The sequence below is a fragment of the Orbicella franksi genome, chromosome 2, assembly GCF_964199315.1.
Source record: "Orbicella franksi chromosome 2, jaOrbFran1.1, whole genome shotgun sequence".
Lineage (NCBI taxonomy): Eukaryota > Metazoa > Cnidaria > Anthozoa > Scleractinia > Merulinidae > Orbicella > Orbicella franksi.
In genome coordinates this window covers 21,641,062-21,659,853 of record NC_138146.1, presented here as the reverse complement: position 1 = coordinate 21,659,853, position 18,792 = coordinate 21,641,062, and the positions used below count along the sequence as shown (strand labels likewise).

General features: G+C 39.0%; 2 protein-coding genes across 2 annotated transcripts in view; both read left to right on the top strand.

Annotated features, from left to right (window-relative positions):
• Positions 1–18,792, top strand: part of LOC145478631 (dynein axonemal heavy chain 1-like) — a 59,936-nt gene that overhangs the window by 27,881 nt on the left and 13,263 nt on the right. Inside the window, exons 44-57 of the mRNA XM_081456726.1 lie at positions 358–493; positions 755–963; positions 1,282–1,450; positions 2,009–2,103; positions 2,373–2,469; positions 2,772–2,891; positions 3,284–3,409; positions 3,493–3,543; positions 3,631–3,729; positions 4,362–4,454; positions 4,548–4,628; positions 5,032–5,118; positions 5,703–5,894; positions 6,078–6,209. Of these exons, the coding sequence (XP_081312852.1) occupies positions 358–493; positions 755–963; positions 1,282–1,450; positions 2,009–2,103; positions 2,373–2,469; positions 2,772–2,891; positions 3,284–3,409; positions 3,493–3,543; positions 3,631–3,729; positions 4,362–4,454; positions 4,548–4,628; positions 5,032–5,118; positions 5,703–5,894; positions 6,078–6,209 (1,687 nt within the window). The remainder of the gene's footprint in view (positions 1–357; positions 494–754; positions 964–1,281; positions 1,451–2,008; positions 2,104–2,372; positions 2,470–2,771; positions 2,892–3,283; positions 3,410–3,492; positions 3,544–3,630; positions 3,730–4,361; positions 4,455–4,547; positions 4,629–5,031; positions 5,119–5,702; positions 5,895–6,077; positions 6,210–18,792) is intronic.
• LOC145478632 (adrenocorticotropic hormone receptor-like) lies at positions 6,300–18,791 on the top strand. Its single transcript, XM_081456727.1, has one exon. It carries the CDS (start codon positions 11,078–11,080, stop codon positions 12,050–12,052), a length of 975 nt encoding a protein of 324 aa, XP_081312853.1. The 5' UTR covers positions 6,300–11,077; the 3' UTR covers positions 12,053–18,791.

Below are 18,792 nucleotides of genomic sequence, written 5' to 3'. Positions count from 1 at the left end.
TAACCAACTGGTCTGCCTCAGGACTGGCAGTTGGGATTTTTAAGCCTGTTATGTTTAGTTGATATACTTGTTTCTTTCAGTTTAAGAGGCATGCCTGTGAACTAGCTAGGTGTAGCTAAGCGCATTGACTACTATAAGCAACAACATTAGAACATTAGAACATTAGAACATTAGAGCAGTGTTTGCTAATTTGATCGGGTCTGTTAAATCATTGTGGTGAGATGGCCTTACAGACAAAACGCGGCCTTTTTTCAAGGTCGGGCTCAGGGGGGTATTGAAACCAATTTTCTTTCTATTTTGTTGGGTCTTATCACTATCTTTTTACCAACGAATTTATCCTTGCTCATGTGATATCAGGGCCGAGTACGAGTGTTTCCAGATTGAGTTGGCGAAGAATTATGGCGTTCCGGAATGGCGTGAGGATCTGAAGAAGGTGCTGCTGAAATCAGGAGTAGAGAACAAATCCATGGTCTTTCTGTTCAGTGATACGCAGGTAACCATTCGTAACTTTCGCCTTCAAATACATTCAGGAAAAATATAAGCCGTGTGCATTAAATTTCGCCTCACAACATCAACACTTGTCAAAGAGACAGGTGTCAAAGATGATAAACGTCATCATCTTTGCGACATCGTCTTACTACTCATTAAGGATAATAAAAAAAAATACTTTAATTTTGAGACCGATGCAGTTAATTGCTGGTTTTCTTTTACCATCGATAGCTTTGTCCTTTAATTTTCCTTTTAATTTACGCAGATCAAGAGCGAAAGTTTCTTGGAAGATCTAAACAACGTTCTGAATGCTGGTGATGTGCCAAACATCTTCGCACAAGATGAGCTGGACACGATTTTTTCAGCCATGAAACCTGTAGTACTTGATTTGGGGCTCCAACCCACCAAGGCGAATCTATACTCAGCCTTCACTAAACGAGTGCGAGCTAATACACATAGTGTTGTGTGTATGAGGTATGCTGCGTGGGCCGTTTTTTTCCCTACTTTCTATTGCACAATGGTTAACAATGGGAAAACTTTCGTCATGTTTTCTCATTGAAATAGCGTATGTTTCAGATTCCTTTCCCCTTCTTAATAGTTTGTGTCTAGTAAGAGAGTTGACGAAACGATGACCAAAGAATTTTTGGTGTCTGTTCAATTACCGTAACTAGCATTGAACAAATATTAGGAATATAAACTTTAACAATGAAATTATGACTTTCTCCTCGTTGTTTTCGACTTATACAGTAGTAGAGCAATCGATAACTTTTCGGAAATCTGTTTATTTTTCAGTCCGATTGGTGAGATATTCCGAGCACGGCTTCGTCAGTTTCCGTCTCTGGTCAACTGCTGTACGATTGATTGGTTCTCGGCTTGGCCTGAGGAGGCCTTGCGTTCCGTGGCCTCAACTTTCCTTGGAGAAATTCCTGAACTGGATGAGTCTTCTGCGATGGAGGGATTGGTATGTCCTGATCAAGATACATAATCTCAATTTTTAGGTTCAATTCATTCCCTTAATATGGATACCAAAGCTACAGAACCTATTGAAGTACAGAGGCAAAATTTGTGTGAATCTGGTCTCTACGAGGCCAATGAGGTGCCTGTATTATAGAGATACATTTGTAGGAATTTATTTCTTTGGAGCCAAGTTAGTGTCCTTCACAGCCGTTGTTTGAGAGTACCAAGGGGGAGGGGGGCTGGAGGAGTCGTGATCCCGTTCAACGTGTACTTATCCACTAATTATTCATCAATCTCGTTTGTCTTTTAATCACTTTCGCGTGTCACGCACCCATTTTTGGCCCTATTGGGCATAACGCGTAAACCCCATTGCTTCCCTCTTACTTGGGTCGCCGTGCAATATTTCTTCCCAAATAATGGCTCCGAAGGAAACTGCTGTCCATAAAGTCGAGGTGATAACGGATAGTTGTTATGAAATTGGCACCATGGTAGTTATATTGTCAACATAAGTACAACTAGGATATTGATTATGAGTTTTTTCAATTTTTTAACACATTCACAGGTTACTATCTGTGGAGTTATTCACCAGTCGGTAGCTGTCAAGTCAAAGCAATATCTGGCTGAGTTGTCGCGACACAACTATGTCACACCCACCAGGTAATGACGATCCGTATTGTAATGTAAGAGCTTTTAATAGCGCAGGTTATTGGTTCATGACTGAAAACTAGTTCACAGCCTCCAACAAGATCAATTCGTGTTCTAAGGAAAATAGTTCGTCAGCATTTATTTTGAGTAATTCCTTCTTGTAGGGGTGTCGTGTCTGTTAAGGAACGCTCCTGGTGTTGTTCTCTTGCGCTGAGAGGCAAATGTTAAGCCCATTTGCTTTGGCCGTGTCATGAAATAACTTATTGTATTTTGTTTTTAAGCTACTTGGAACTTCTAGGCACATTCCGAAAGTTGGTTGGCATGAAGAAATCAGAGTTCCTTACTGCAAGAAACAGAACAAAAGTGGGCTTAGACAAAGTAAGTAGCTTGATTACTCCATAACTCCAAGTTAACTTTTAACATTGCACCTCTGAAGACACGTGTTCCATAAGACAAGGAACGAAATGAATATTTTACCTTACCATCATCACTCTTGCGTTCCAAGTTCAAACTCAAAATCGATATAGTGTTTAGTGTTTAATCAAGACTTCTACCTTGAGGCTAGTTGAAGGATTCAGACCCCTATGGTTGAACTAAGAAGTTAAACCACATCTGATCTCAGGCGATTGAATTGCTGCCAACTGTCTTTGTTCAAAGTTGTCTTAAATTTTGTTTTGCAGTTGCTAAGCACAGCAGATGAAGTGGAAAAGTTACAGGAGGAACTCGAGTCTATGCAGCCTTTGTTAGCTCAGGCAGCTGAAGAAACTGTCGAGACAATGGAGAAAATCAAAGTAGACTCGGTAAGGAGTATCATGCATTTGATACAATGATCACATATCTAATGGAGACAATAATCTGTTCTTCTTATCGTAAGGGTACAGGTTAACTTCTTCATCGTATTGCCAGTTATACGAACTCCATCTAATAGTTCGATTTTCTAATTTTTTTTTTGGCGGTTCCCCAAAGATCTGCGATCATTTCCAAACATTTCAATTATCAACACAACCAACGGAAATTTGATAGACCTCCAGAAATTTTCGGACCTTAAACAACTTGTTCAGAGGAGAAAGTGAACCGTTTACCTTGGTAATGACTGAACTTGGACTACCTGACCGAAAAAACATCCAACGAAAGAACTCATCCATTTAACCTGAGAATTGCTGGTAAATAATCCTTTTGCCATGTTTATCAGGTGGTGGCCAATGAGACTAAGGTTGTCGTGCAAAGAGAGGAAGAGGAAGCTGCTAAGAAAGCCGCCGAGACCCAGGCCATCGCTGATGACGCTCAGAGAGACTTGGACGAGGCTCTGCCAGCACTGGTACGAGACTGGCTGATTGTTGTGAATTACTGATATGGTGGTGCGCAATTTTAACACTAAATAATGTTTCTTTTTTATCACAGGAAGCTGCCCTGGCGAGTCTCAAGTCTTTGAACAAAACTGATGTTGTGGAGGTATGAGATAATCCAAATAATCTTATTGATTGATGACTTCGGCTGACTAAACCAGTAATGTGGATTTTCTTGTTCTGTTTGTAACAGGTTCGAGCTCTTCAGCGTCCCCCTCCAGGCGTAAAGCTTGTGATTGAAGCTGTCAGTATAATGAAAGGCGTCAAACCAAAGAAGATTGCAGGAGAAAAGGTAACGTATCGCAATGTAACACATCGTGACATTGAACAACACGAACTAAAGTAACGTAATATAAGCTAATTAACAACTTAACAAATGTGAGGTAGCAAACGTGACGTAACGTAACGTAGCAAAAAAAAATCGTTTGTTTTATCGGCTATGAAGTAATATATCAAACACGAAAGACCAAGCTTGACCACATTTCCAAACACGTCGAAAATACGACGCGTAGCGGAGTATTTTTGACAAACTTCGAGGTGTTTGGAAAAGTGGTTTAACACTATCTTTAGTGTTTGATATATTGTCCCAATCGAAACTAAAACCATAACTATGCTAAAACTAAGGAGAAAACGGAGAAATAAGATCACAAACATTTATGCTAATTAAGATCAGATATCCAAACACCGTCACGGTCATGATTTTCTTTTGTTTAAACTTGATGAATTATTAATGAGTTTGACAAAGTTTGTTCAGTCAGCATCGCCTATGGAAACTTGTTCCGCATGTTACTGTGAAAAAAAAGACAACAAAAAATTTAAAAAATGTTACTTGTAGTTCTTATTTTTGCACATGTTATTTTGAAATTAGCTCACCGAACTTAGGCGAAGTGCAAACTGTTGATTACTCTGTGACACTTCGTGTAGGTTGGTACGAAAGTCGATGACTATTGGGAGCCTGGTAAAGCTTTGCTTCAAGACCCTGGAAAGTTCCTCGAGGGCCTCTTCAAGTACGATAAGGTAAGGAGTCCTTATAGCGTACCCCCAACTCGTGTTAAGAGCGTTCTTGAATTGTAAAATGATTGTTGCGTGTCTTTCCTTCAAAAATTCCAGGACAACATTCCTGATGCAGTGATTCAGAAAATCCAACCCTACATTGACAACGAAGATTTCCAGCCTGCTGCCATTGCGAAGGTAAATCTCAACAGAGTCTTAACAGTGATTAAAACTGTTGTTAAAGCATGTCTATACTACTAGTTTGTTGTGTGGATGTTTCGTTTTCTTTCATCTTTGTAAATTCGTGTCTTGTCTCACCCTCTCAATTATAATCACACACTGTCCCACCGGAAGTTACATAGGGCTAGGACAAACGACCTTTACAAGTTTTTTTGCATCTTTCGTTAGAACGTGCACTGGTGTCATCTTAGCTAGTTGTTGAGTGTTTACGTTAAAGTTTATACGCGTACGGCTAACACCTTGGCTAACGTGGGTCTAGTGACCGTCAACTGAGTGCTTCAAAATTTCACTGCTAGCCGCACCTTGTGATGTCTAGTGATGAAGCGGTTGAGTGACGGTGTTATGTGCTTCTTGCTTTTAGGTATCCAAAGCTTGTACATCAATTTGTCAATGGACGCGAGCCATGCACAAATATCATTTTGTGGCCAAGGCTGTAGCTCCTAAACGGGTAAGTTCATGAACATCTTCAGTCTCAAGCATCCTGATGTTAATTCCTCGTGACTGATTGTGGTGTATGCTTAACTGTTAGCTCTTCTATTTTGTCTTTTTTTATTCTAATGTTCAGGGCCGGGTTGTTTAAAGCCTGATTAAGCTAACCCAGGATTAACGAGAATTTTGATTTCAGTTTGGTAGCTTTTCGGTGAGGTTTTCTGTTTATATTGTTTGGCCTTCAGTTTGCAGCTAGAGTAACCTCAAACTACACAAAATATCATCAGTCAAAAACATTCCTATGCTAGGAAAATTTATAATTCGGTAAACTTTTAATCCTGGGTGAGCGTTAACCGGCTTTCGAACAAACCGACCCTGTTGCAGTTTGAAAATATATCGATATTGTAGAGATGAATTATTTAGCCGGTATGCATATATGGCTGTTACCCATTTCACGACGGCAGCTCTCAAAATAGTTTAATTATTGTCGGTAGTTCGTGAATTAATACCACGTTCAAAAGAGAAGTCGAACTGAATAGACCCTGAGTTCACACAATTCACTGTTAGCGAAGATTAACCTTAGAACTTTTCCCTTGGCTGTAGGCTGCGCTAAAGCAAGCCACAGAGGAACTACAGGAAACTCAAAGGGTTCTCGCGGAAGCCAAAGCTCGGCTGGCAGAGGTTGAGGAGGGCATCGCTTCACTTCAGGCCAAGTATGAGGAATGCATAGCTAAGAAACAAGAACTGGAATTCAAGACTGAACAGTGCTCTGCAAGGCTTGGTCGAGCTGAAAAGGTCAGTGCCCCTCTTGTAATTTAATAATTTTAGGACAGTTTTAAAAAACCACAGCTAAGCTTATTATGTACTTATGCTGACTTTCTGATCGCTAAAGGCTTCCGTTTTTCAAGTATTGTTATTTTATCGACACATCATATCGTGAAAATTGACTGCGTATGTTTGTTACCTGTTCTCATGCAGTTGATTGGTGGCCTCAGTGACGAGAAAGTCCGCTGGCATGAATCAGTGCTGGCGATGGATGGTCAGATTGTGAACATTGTTGGTGACGTCATGATTTCATCAGGGGTCATCGCCTACCTTGGCACATTCACGGTGAGTATACGATATAAGATTAATAGTGGAGCTCCAGCGGCCCGAAGGGCCGCCAAGCGAAGCCCCATACTTATATAGGAAAGAAAAGAAAACCCATGAGTTGATTTTCTCATGGTTATCATCGCTAGCGGTATTGCTCGTGGACGCGTGCGCACGACGGCGACGGAGTTGTCCAACATGGCGGCCATACTCCAAATAATAGGTTGACAGAGACATGCAGCCTTTGTTTACCGTGTACTTCCTTGATATTGGACATCCTTGTTATGATCAATTGACACCTGTCAAAACAAGGTATCCGCTGACCAGTATCACGTGACCATATCGCAGACTCAAGTTTACATCTCCTCGGGGTCACGTGTTTTTTGAAGTTGACCGCTGACCAAGTGCTGGTTAGGTTAACTTGTTGGAAACAGGGCAGGATTGTTCTGAAGCCGGTTAACGCTAACCCAGGATTAAAAGTTAAGCGAATTATAACTTTTTCTTCTATACAAATGTTTTTTGCTGTTTTGTTTTGTGTATATGGTGATTATTAAAACTCAAAACAGAAGGCCAAACAATATACAGAAAACTTCACCGCAAAGTTACAGAACTCAAATCAAAATTCTTCCTTTTTCTGGGTTAGCTTAATCGGGCTCTGAACAACCCAGCCCGGGAGCTACGCTTTTAGGCCGGCCTAAATCTATATATTAGCTCCGGGTATTTAAAACACGTGTCAGTCTATCAGACGTATAACAGACCTTTCCTGCATTCCAACAAACAAACACTGACGCCGAGTCGAGGTCAGGGTGGACATAAATACAGCAAATGTATGAAAATGTCCACCCCAACCTCGCTTTGGTATTATTGTTCGAAAGCACGAAGTGGAATGCGGGAAGGTCTTTTATACGTCAAAATGAACTAAACTTCTCGTTGAGTTCAAGATTACTGGTTGTGTGTTATTAAAACACGTCTCAGACTTATAATTATACGTCAAAATGAATTAAACATCTCGTTGAGTTCAAGATTACCGGCTGTGTGTTATTAAAACATGTCTCAGACGTATAATTATACGTCAAAATGAATTAAACATCCCGTTGGGTTCAAGATTACTGACTGCGAGTTATTGAAACACGTCTCAGACGTATAATTATACGTCAAAATTAATTAAACATCTCTTTGAGTTCAAGATTACTAGCTGCGAGTTATTAAAACTCGTTGAGTTCAAGATTACTGACTTCGAGTTATTAAAACACGTCTCAGGTGTATAATTATACGTCAAAATGAATTAAACATCCCGTTGAGTTCAAGATTACTGACTGCGAGTTATTGAAACACGTCTCAGACGTATAATTATACGTCAAAATGAATCAAACATTTCGTTGAGTTCAAGATTACTGACTGCGCGAGTTATTGAAACACGTTTCAGACGAGTAATTATACGTCAAAATGAATTAAACATCGCTTTGAGTTCAAGATTACTAGCTGCGAGTTATTAAAACTCGTTGAGTTGAAGATTACCAGTTGCAAGTTATTAAAATACGTCTCAAGCGTATAATTATGCGCCGAAAAATGGCATACTCAGGCGAACTTAAAAGACAGGCGTATAGAGTGTTTTCACAAGACCTCACGGCAGCCATATTGATGTCCCAAACCAACCCTGCGGGAGTTGAACCTTCCTCTTATGTAATCACTTACTCTTGTTCCAATAAATTTGCATGACTGTTTGCAACAGGGGTGAAAACGCTCTGTTAGTCGTGGTAGGCGAATCTCAATGGATCAAAAAAAAAAAAAGAACAGAAGAAAATATATTGCTTTGGTCAAACTGCAACAAAATTATTCGAGAAATAAAACGATAAACCCTCTTTTGTTGATTGTAATTGATTGGAAAAAGAAATTTATAGCAAAAAAAAAAAAAAAAACTTGAAAGAACAGACGAATTTATATTTTTGTGGTAAAACTAGCAACAACAATTACATTATGAACCTACAGTAGTTTACGACCTTGAGTCTTCCATAGCTCAGTGGTTAGAGCGTCCTACCGGTATTCTGCAAAGTCATGGGCTCGACTCCCGTTGGGGAACTCCCTTTTTGAACTCAGAAAATTTATTTTCTGAGTAATTCGACTGGAGAATGTTTCTTCATTTACTTCACTTTATCCAAGTCACCATTTCACTTAACATTATTCGAATTGATTTTGCACAGCCAATAGAAAATTTGCCCTTTTTGCATTTACCTTTGATACATATGTCCATGATCATCGTGTTTAAAGACATGTCGTGTCATGTCATGTTATGTCGGAGACGTCGTACTAGGTAAACACACACATGCTAAGAGTATTATTTCAAAAGAAAAATTCCCATTTGATTTCAAAAGAGCGGTTGGAGGTCTATACTAGATTAGTTGATATGGTTATCCCGGAAGGAAACTGAAAAGATTCTGTTACCCGAAGAAAATGAACTTGCACGGAGAGTCCGTTCTGTGATTTAGTTATAGAAGCAATGCGCGCTCATATATAGCTTAAAGGGGCTCAGTCACGGTATTTTGAGTTATTTTGGCCACATACAAAATTACCTTTAAATGGCAAGAAACCTGAAAATAACAGTGTAATAAGATAGAAAAACACCAAAGAGACAATGATAAACCATAAAGGAACAAGGATGGCAAAGGATGGAGAAGGTTAACACGGATTACAAACAACGAATTTGAAAAATTAATGCTAAAGTTTTCAATATGCGCAAACCGTGACTAAGCTCCTTTAATAAAAATGTTTGTCGTATTAAATAAGAGATCCTAAAAGGCTTTTGCAGTTGTATTTAGTTTTATTGCTTTGTAACTCTCTCCTGCTTATTGCCTTCCAGCTCGGTCTAGTTTCGTGCTGAATATTTAATGATTTAATATTATATAACCTAAAAAAAAACTGTCAAGTCATAACGAGAAGATATCTTCGCAGTGAATCAATTATTACATGTAAAACACTTTTGCCAAACCATGCAAGAGCTTAAAAATGCACTGACAAATTTGTCATTCCCAGTACCCGAAAATAAAATTCTCATTATGTTGTGGATCGAGAAAAATTTCATGACCAGCCGTCAACTGATTTAGCCAGGTTTGCTTAAACGTGAGATGTTACTGCTGTGTCATCATTGTTAATTATTGCATAAACCCGTTTGAAGCAGCTCAATTTGCAAGTAGTTATTTATACATATCAGCACGTGCGTTCCCGTTATCAGTTTTATGGATTAAAAGACGATATCGCCAAACCACGGTAACAAAATTAACACAAAATTATTGGTTTCGAGTATGAGAAATTATAATCATAAGAAAGTGAAACAGCAGTTGAAGCAAGGTGTGGGTTCTGACTGAAAGTGAGAATTTTTTTTTAAGGGCAACACTATTTATTTATGGCTGAATCAATAACTTCACAATTTCTCAAGGACTTCCTGTCATTTTTACCATATCCGTCAAACTTTGACAACTAGCAATCACTCGGAAATCTGTTTCTTTTGATTTTAAGCGTAGGCGTAGAATATGTACTCTTGTATTGTTTTCCAGGGTTGCTTGAATGCATAGCTGCCGGTGTTTCATTTTTCTCCCTCTAGTTATTATTGGAAATTATTTTACATATGATTTCGTCTATGTAGGTAACAGAATCACGGAAAGAGAATTCCCAGTGTAATATTTACTTTTTGCCTTTCTTATCTTTCAATCTTTCATTAAAACTATTTCACAGTGCTTTTTGTGCTTAAATGCTCATTTTTTAACAGGGCGAGCAATTCTCGCTTAGAAGTGATTTGTAGAACCTTAAGGCCATGACGCATTCTTTCCATTATGTCACGTTCAACAAAATTGATTGGTTTAGTTATAAAAACGTTTGACTCATTTAAATACTGAATGAGCGTGCTTGAAAAGGTTAACTGAAAAAACTCCATCTTGAAATATTGTACAACATCATTTTAAGTTCTCTTAGTTTAGGTTTTGAGCTGGAAGTATCGCGAGACCGAGGTAATGTTTGGTTTTTTAGTTATTACGTTTGCTATTCGAAGTAAACACTTAATCCTAAAAATAGTCAGTTTAATTAACGCATCTTAGAAAATTTTCGAAACACTGTGCGTCACAGAAAAGAAACTACTTCAAGAGACAATAACATGTAAAAGAATTGGTAAATGATCATCAATTTTACTCTAGAAGTTCTAAGTAATGGAGTCTTCACTATTTATGCTATTTGCTGGGAATAGCAGGTCGAAATCATATCCGGGCCTTTTCATTAACATTCCATTTCCGTCCAAGTGAAATGGTAAATAAATTGTCAGGGACATTATTTGCGCCGTAAAAAAGTTAGTGACAGCGGCAATTTGACGCCAATTGAGATAATGACAGCTGCAACTGACCGTTTCGGCTCTTTAGCCCTCGTACATGGCTTGGTTTTAAATCCAGCCCTGACACATATTTCTTTCTAAGTTTGCTGTGTTAAAACCACGAGGCGTGGTCAGAAAGTAAAGCGACTTACAGGGAGGTTCGAAACTGAATTGTGACAAATTGTAAAGCGTCGTCTCATCAAGTTATACTAACGAACTGAGAACTGTGTTTGAACAGCTGCCAGTGTGCTTTCGTATCACTAGAAGGCGATCTTTAACTTTTTTTAGCTTGGCACGTTCAAAGCGAATTCAATTTAAAACAGCAGTTGTTGTTGGAAACCTCAATGAAGAAAAAGAAAAGATCTCGCGACTTCACACCAATCGCACTAGAACTTCGGTAAACGCTGATAGATTGCAATTAAAGGGTTTGACAATCATCAGTTAGTTGAGGAGCGAGAACTAATTTACTTTTTCGGAGTTTCGTGGCCTGTAGCATTGGACTGGTTTCGACATCCGGCGAGAGAGTTGTCAGAAAATGGCTGTCGTTGCGAATTCGTGTCAAGGGGTGCCCGCGCCCACAGCTCTCTCGTTTATAACAGCATCTCTATCTTTATTTCTCGCCATTATCACTGTCCCTGGAAATTTCTTGGTCTGCCTTGCTGTGTTCAAAGACCCGTACAAACGCCTCAGGTCGCCGTTTACTTTCTTTGTAGTAAGTCTTGCCGTTTCTGATCTGATCGTCGGCATGGTGACGGAACCCATTTCGGTTTGGCTTCACTTTCGCGAGGGATTTTCCCTGGAGATCAATCACATTTGGTTGATTCACATGTCGTACTTTATCTCTTGTACCGCCTCCGTGTTGAATCTGGCTGCTTTGACTGCAGATCGCTTTACAGCGATAACCTATCCTCTTCAATACAGGGCAAGGTTTGGCACCAAGCGAGCGGCAGTAATCGCGGCTCTTATTTGGTTCCTGTCGTGCAGTTTGCCGTTTGTTTACCTGGAGGTCGGATATTTGCTGTACGCGTTTGTATTTGCAAACACTGCCATCGCGTTGACCTTTATCATATTCCTCGTTACTTATGTTGGGTTTTTGCGTAGTATGAGAGCCCAGGTGTCGGAGTTGGAAATGGTGCGAGATAGCTCACAAACTGAAGAAAATCGAGCGAGAAGACGAACTGCTGCTAACGAGAGGAATGTCACCAAGGCATTCATGTTGATGCTAGGCTTGTTTCTGTGTTGCTACACTCCGTCTTATGTCATGATATACGTTATGAACCTGTGCTCGTCCTGCAGTTGTTATGCAATTCACATTCTTCGAGATCTTCAGTTCCTCTTCGTGTTGGGTTCCTCGGCGCTAAATCCATTTCTTTACGCCTGGCGTTTACCTAACTTTCGAAAGGCGTTTGTTAGGATTTTGCGTTGGCGAAAAGTAAACGAGGAAACTGCACCTGCTAACACGCTAGAGAGCGCGGGGAGAGTACCCGGCACGGTCGATAGATCACCTTGAATGCATGCGAGGACACTGAACTGGCTATTTGTTATATACAGTGGAATCCCAATTTCTCAAACTTCCAAGGAGAACGAAAATTGATCAAGTATATCGGAAGTCCAAGATATGGGTGTAAAACTACAGAGAAATAAATCATAGTTAATGAATAAATCTAACGACCTTTGGTTCGAGTTATGCCGCGGAGGTTCTAAAAATCAGGATTCCTCTGTACTCGGCATCTTCCGAAAAAAAAAAAGAAGAGAAAACAGAAACAATAGTAGCGATAAAAAGAAATCTTTTTACTAGTGCATGTCAACGAAAGGGGAGGGCGCGAGTTCAGACATTGCCTTCCAGCTTCTAGTTTTCTTTACTCCCTTTATTTATTTATTAAGCTTCGGCCTACTATTACACATAAAGAGAAAAAAGAAAAAAAAAAAAAAAAAAAAAACAGACAGCAAAACAAAACAAAATGGCCAGGGGAGCCGCTACAGCTTAGCCAATTACAGCGGCCCCCTTAGAAAGCCCTTAGGGCTTAGGAGCGCTTTAATTTACTGATTTATTGCTTCTTTAATTGGTATTCTGAGAATTAGCTGAGGGAAATTTCATTTACTGACATATGATACGGGGAGGATTCCTTTCCACAATCGCTAGGATTTTCTCGTCATCTGTGTATGATTGCTGTACAAACGCGCAGCTTTGTATCATGTTTAGAAACTCTGAAGAAATGTGCAGAAAGAAAAGAAAAAATGTCATTCTGAAAATTCATTTATCCTTGCAGTCAAGTAGACAGGTGATTAGAGTTTAACGAAAATCGTTTAAGAGTCATTATCAGACGACGAAGTTAATTCAGAAGACCATTTATGAAAACCGACCAATCAGATTGCTCTGTAGCCCGTCTATATTTTTCAAGTATTGGACCAGGCACTCTGCCGAAGGTCTTGTAATTTTTATGGCTTTCTTCTCACCAGGAGATATCTTGCACATTAAAGGTTCTTTTGTTTCTTTTGTGTTAATCCAACTTCAGTTCTTTTCCTGCTTTTTGAAAACGTCAAATTGGAGTAAACTCTAAGACGGTTATTAATCAGAATTACGCGCATGAAGATTATATTTTCTTTCCAGCCTGTGATCGTGGGATTTTTTTCTTAGCAGTTCAGGCGTGTAACAGATCATCTTTTGATAACAAAGTACCACATAAAAGGTTCTTTTGTTTTTTTTTTAATCCAAGTTTCTTTTCCTTCTTTTTTGAAAACGTCAAATTGGAGTAAACTCTAAAACGGCTTTTAAAAGATTATACTGTCTCTGCAGCCTGTGATCATGGGATTTTTTTCTTAACAGTTCAGGCGTGTAATAGGTCATATTTTGATAACCAAGGATAATCAGGGCCTTGCTGGGAAAGTATAAGCCCTTGGTCTTTTTTGTTTGTATTATCAATACCTCGGTCTCATATTTTCCATCTACGGCCTTGGTGCTTGGTTTATATGCATTGTCCTGTTGTACCACAAAATTTTCTAAACTAACATTACAGGGATTGTATATAGATTAACCAGGAGAATTGGCAGAAAAATACGTTTTAGATGTCTTGTAAGCAAATAAGTATTAGCCTTAGTATAGTTTAAATATGTCAGTGTTTCTTGAAATGGTTTTAAACTCCTTGAAATAAACCTTTTGTGTTTTGCTGTCATGTTTGAGTGTTGAGTTTTGTATAGAGTCATCTTCATTTGGAAAGTAGAATTTACATCTAGATATTTGGTTGCGTCTGCACATGTATGTTCATTTTATAAAACGCGCTTGTCAGCTATGAACAACTTGAAGACTGAGGTGTTCGTTTAGGAAATTAGGGACCTTTAGATCATAGTAGGAGTAAGAGATTGTGTACGAACGGCGACTTTTTATGCTTTCCATTATCACGTTTCACGCCAGTGTCTCGCGGATAGTGTCATATTCAACTGGCCAGTAACGGGGAGGAGCGAGGGCACTGGGAACGTAACTATACTGGAATATGAAAGTCGTATTCATGTAGTCATAGTTAATAGAGTACATGTACGATCTAAATGTGTCTATAAACAGCTAAGTATATTGAACAAAATCTTTTTAAGCAGCGGGTTTTCACGCCCTGGCCCTGGCGTCGGCCCTTGTTGGTTTGCCGTATACTAAAGATTATTTCCCATATCGGTGGTAGATATATCCACGATAAGTAATAGTAATTGGACCCAGTGGAGTACAATTCAGGGGGTAATCGCGCCAGTAATTTCAACATCGGACAAGCGCGAAGCGCGAGGGCGATTTGAAATTACGAGCACGATTAATAATGGTGACAGGACTGAGTGGAGTCCAATTCGGTCTGTAATCATACGAGTGATTAACAAAATCGGACGACCGCGAAGCGGGAGTCCGATTTGTTAATCACGAGTATGATTACAGACTGAATTGGACGACACGATGTCCTGTTACCAATTAATCAAAACTATGACAAAATTCGAGAAACAAAGAAACCATCGGTTGAGCGCTGAACGATTAAACGTCGTTATGAATGCTGAAAAACACAGCAGTTTACTCAACAAAGTGCACCGCAACAGCGCGCGCAAAATGACGCGTACTATCCAACTACAAGCATGACGCGTACACTGTCCAATTAATGCTCAAATCGGGCTGCTGATAGCCAATCACGTTCGAGAATTTTGTTATAGGTTTGATTACTCCCTGAATTGTACGACACGAGGTCCAATTACTAATTAATCGTATCTGTAACAAATTTCGGAATTACAAATGTCTTTTGAGAACTTCTTTTGAGCGAAAACGTCTGTAACGCTTTTCATAAGTTTTGAAAACTGTAGGAAACAATGCGAAGGAAGCCATTAAAGCGCGCGTAATTGACGTGCGAATCACATGGGTATCCAATTACGAAAAGTTCAAATTGGACACCCACGTGATCGCGCGCCGATTACATGACAAATAGGCGCGCGGAGAACCAATCATGATCGAGATTTTTGTTATAGATACGATTATATAATAAATTCCTGCAAAATTTATATGGGAATACCCTATCTATGAACTACAAGGAAAACATGTAATTCTGTCAGCGTATTACTAGTCTGTTCAAAACATGTAGTTCGATTCATTTTACCAGGTTACCTGTAACAAAAAGTGAACGTAGTAAGGTAAACGCTAATTTTGAATCCTGGGGAGTATCATTTGGGATATATCATCTAATATTCCTCTGATTCCGACCAATCCGGTTGTTCTATTGCCGGTCCATATTTTTCAAGTATTGGACCAGGCACTTTGCCAAATGGTCTTGTACTTTTTATGGCTTACTTTTCACTAGGAGATATCTTGCACATAAAGGTCCGTTTGTTTCTTTTGTTTTTGTGTTAATCCAACTTTCTTTTCCTTCTCTTTTGAACTCTGAGGCGGATTTTAATCAGAATCACGCACATGAAGATTATATTGCCTTTCCAGCCTGTGATCGTGGATTTTTGTCTTAGCAGTTCAGGCGTGTAATAGATCATCTTTTGATAACCAAGTACCACATAAAAGGTTCTTTTGTTTTTTTTAAATCCAAGTTTCTTTTCCTTCTTTTTTGAAAACGTCAAATTGGAGTAAAGTTAAAGTTGTAGTGAAAAGGGAACGTACTGAAATAAAACGCTAATTCTGAAGCCTGAGGAATATCATTTGGGGTATGTCATCTAATATTTCCCAGTTTTGTTCCATCACGAGACGGGTCGGCCAATTGCGCGCAAAAAAAATATTTGATGGATAGACGAATGGGATTGATAAGTCACTTGACTTGTTTAAATCAGTTTATCGCAAGAAAAATATTTGATGGATTACATCAAATATTGCACCGGCTGACACGCAAGACAGCGCGGGGTGAATTCCCTGCACAATCGAAAAACTATCATCTTAAATAGATGTGATAGAATTGGCTATTAGCTATATTAGTGGAATCCCAATTTCTCAATTTTCGGAACGAAAACGAACAAAAACTGATTCAGCGAATCGGGGGTTCAAGATATCGGAGGTATAACTACAATGAAATAAACCTAACGGAGACGACTTTTGGTTCGAGTTCTGCCGCGGAGGTTGTAGAAATCAGGATTCCTCTGTACTCGGCATTTTCCAAAAAAGAAGAAGAAAAAATAAAAACAAAAGGTAGCGATAAAAAGAAATCTTTTAACTAGTGTATGTCAACGAAAGGGGAGGGTGCGAGTTTAGAGATTGCCTTCCAGCCTTCGTTACTCCCTTAGGGCTTAGGAGCGCTTTTGTTTACTGATTTATTGCTTGTTTAATTGATATTCTGAGTGCCTGTCTCGCATTCAAATGTTTTTAAGAATTAGCTGAGGGAAATTTCATTTAATGGTATATGATACGGGAAGGATTCTTTCCACAGTCGCTAGGATTTTCCCGTCATCTGTGTATGATTGCTGTATAAACGCGTATAAACGTGTTTAGTCTGTTTAGGAAACTGTGAAATTTGCAGAAGAAAAAAAGATTAATTTCTCCTTGCAGTCAAGTAGACAGGTGATTAGAATTTAACGAAAATCATTCACGAGACATTATCAGACGACTAAAAACCGACCAATCAGATTGCTCTATTGTAAGTCTATATTTTTCAAGTATTGGACCAGGCACTCTGCCGAATGGTCTTGAACTTAGCTGTTTATGGCTTTCTTCTCACCAGGAGATATCTTGCACTTAAAAGGTTCTTTTGTTTTTGTTTTAATCAAAATTTCTTTTTCTTCTCTTTTTAAAACATCAAATTGGAGTAAACTCTAAGAGGGCTATTAATCAGAATTGCGCAAATGAAGATTATATTGCCTTTCCAGTTCGTGACCGTGGGATTTTTTTCTTAGCAGTTCAGGCCTGTAATAGATCATCTTTTGATAACCAAGTACCACAGAAAAGGTTCTTTTGCCTGCTTTTTTTAATCCAGCTTTCTTTTCTTTCTTTTGATCGTGGGATTTTTTTCTTAACAGTTTAGGCCTGTAACAGATCATCTTTTGATAACCAAGTATAATTGGGACTTTACTGGCCCTTGGCCTTTTTTGTTTGTACTGTCAATACCTCGGGCTGGTATTTTTCAAGTAAGGTCTTCGCGCTTGGTTTATATGTTATATCCATTGTCTAATTGTACCACAAAATTTTCAAAACTGACATTAAAGGGAAGGTATAGATGTTATAGTAAGGAGAATTGAGAAATGTATAGTAGATCGCCTTCTATCACGCCTTTTGTCTATTCTAGCCTTAGTGTAGTTTAAATCTGTCAGTGTTTCTTGAAAATATTTTAAACTCCTTGAAATAAACGTATTTCTTGTACTCTGCTGTGATGTTTGAGTATTACATACTCGTTATGCAACGTTTTCGAGTGGCATGCCAAGGAATATATCATGAGTTGTATTTTCTAGGTATGCACAGGAGACTTTAGGCGAGTGCGTATACCATGCCATAGAAAATACAGCGGCCAACCCAATCAGATATGAGATGATAGTTAGCCAACGAGGTGCGTAGCGCCGAGTTGGCTATAATTATCATCATCTCATATCCAACAAGCGCGAGTGGACTAATTGTTTGAAAACTAAACTAAAATAAAAACGTCTCAAAAATTCACACGTCCGCTTACCGTATTTGTGGAGCATAGTATAATGGCTTATATGCCATGATCGCTGAGTCAATGAAAACTCTCGAATTGCATCCTCCAATGATCCAGTTTTTAATAACACAGATTATTTCCAATATTGGTGGTAGATATATCAACAATAATATAAGAAATTGCTACAAAAATTCTCTTGGAATACCCTATCTGTGAACAACAAAGAAAACATGTAATTCTGTCAGCGTATTTCTAGTCTGTTCAAAACATATGGTTGTATTCATTTCACCAGTTTAGTTGTAGCGAAAACTGAACATGCTAAGGTAAAACGCTAATTTTGAAACCTAGGGAATATAATTTGGGTTACATCATTTAAGGAGGCTGGCAACAGTTTCCAGCACTTTTCTAACAGCTATATTTTTACGAATAAATACTTCCTCTGTTCATCAAGTGATGTTGTTCGTCCTTCGTAGTCGAAGATGACCAAAGACATCTAGTTTGTTAATAAATTTCTACGGTGTGTCCGGAGGTGGCTGATGAGACCAATCCGGGCAAGGAAGCCTCTCCCACAGGTAGGGCAGAAGTGGGTAGGGGCTGTGCTATTAGTGCTAGCGGCTCTTTCCTTGCGTACTGCTCGCTTCTCGTCGGCTTGACGGGACCTGCGTTCCTCTGCTGCGTGGGCTCCTTTGGTGATGAGTTGGCGCCAGGAGGGTCTGTCAAGTGATACTACTGTATTGGTATCATGTAAATGCCCAGCCATTGGTTAACCAATAATGGTAACCTTTATGGCATGATAGGCTACCATAGCAACAGTATAACCTGTTAAAACCACCGTTAATTTTAGCTTTAAGTGCTTATAACTAAAAAACGAGTTCGGTGACCCCCATTTTTTTTTCTTTTTTGATGCATTGATGAATGGTATTGATGAGTCGGAAATTTCCAGTTTTGGCTCCGTCACTTGACTTGTTTAAATGAATCTATCGCAGGAAGAATATTTGATGTATTACACCTATGGGTATGTTACCTCATCGGTAAACATTCACTGTTATTACCACTAAATCACTGAAGAACTTGACATACGCAACATTAGAACAAAGCTTAAAAATAAAAGCAGAAACACTTTCTCGCGTACAGACTTATGGAAATTCGTTCTATTTTATCTTTTATC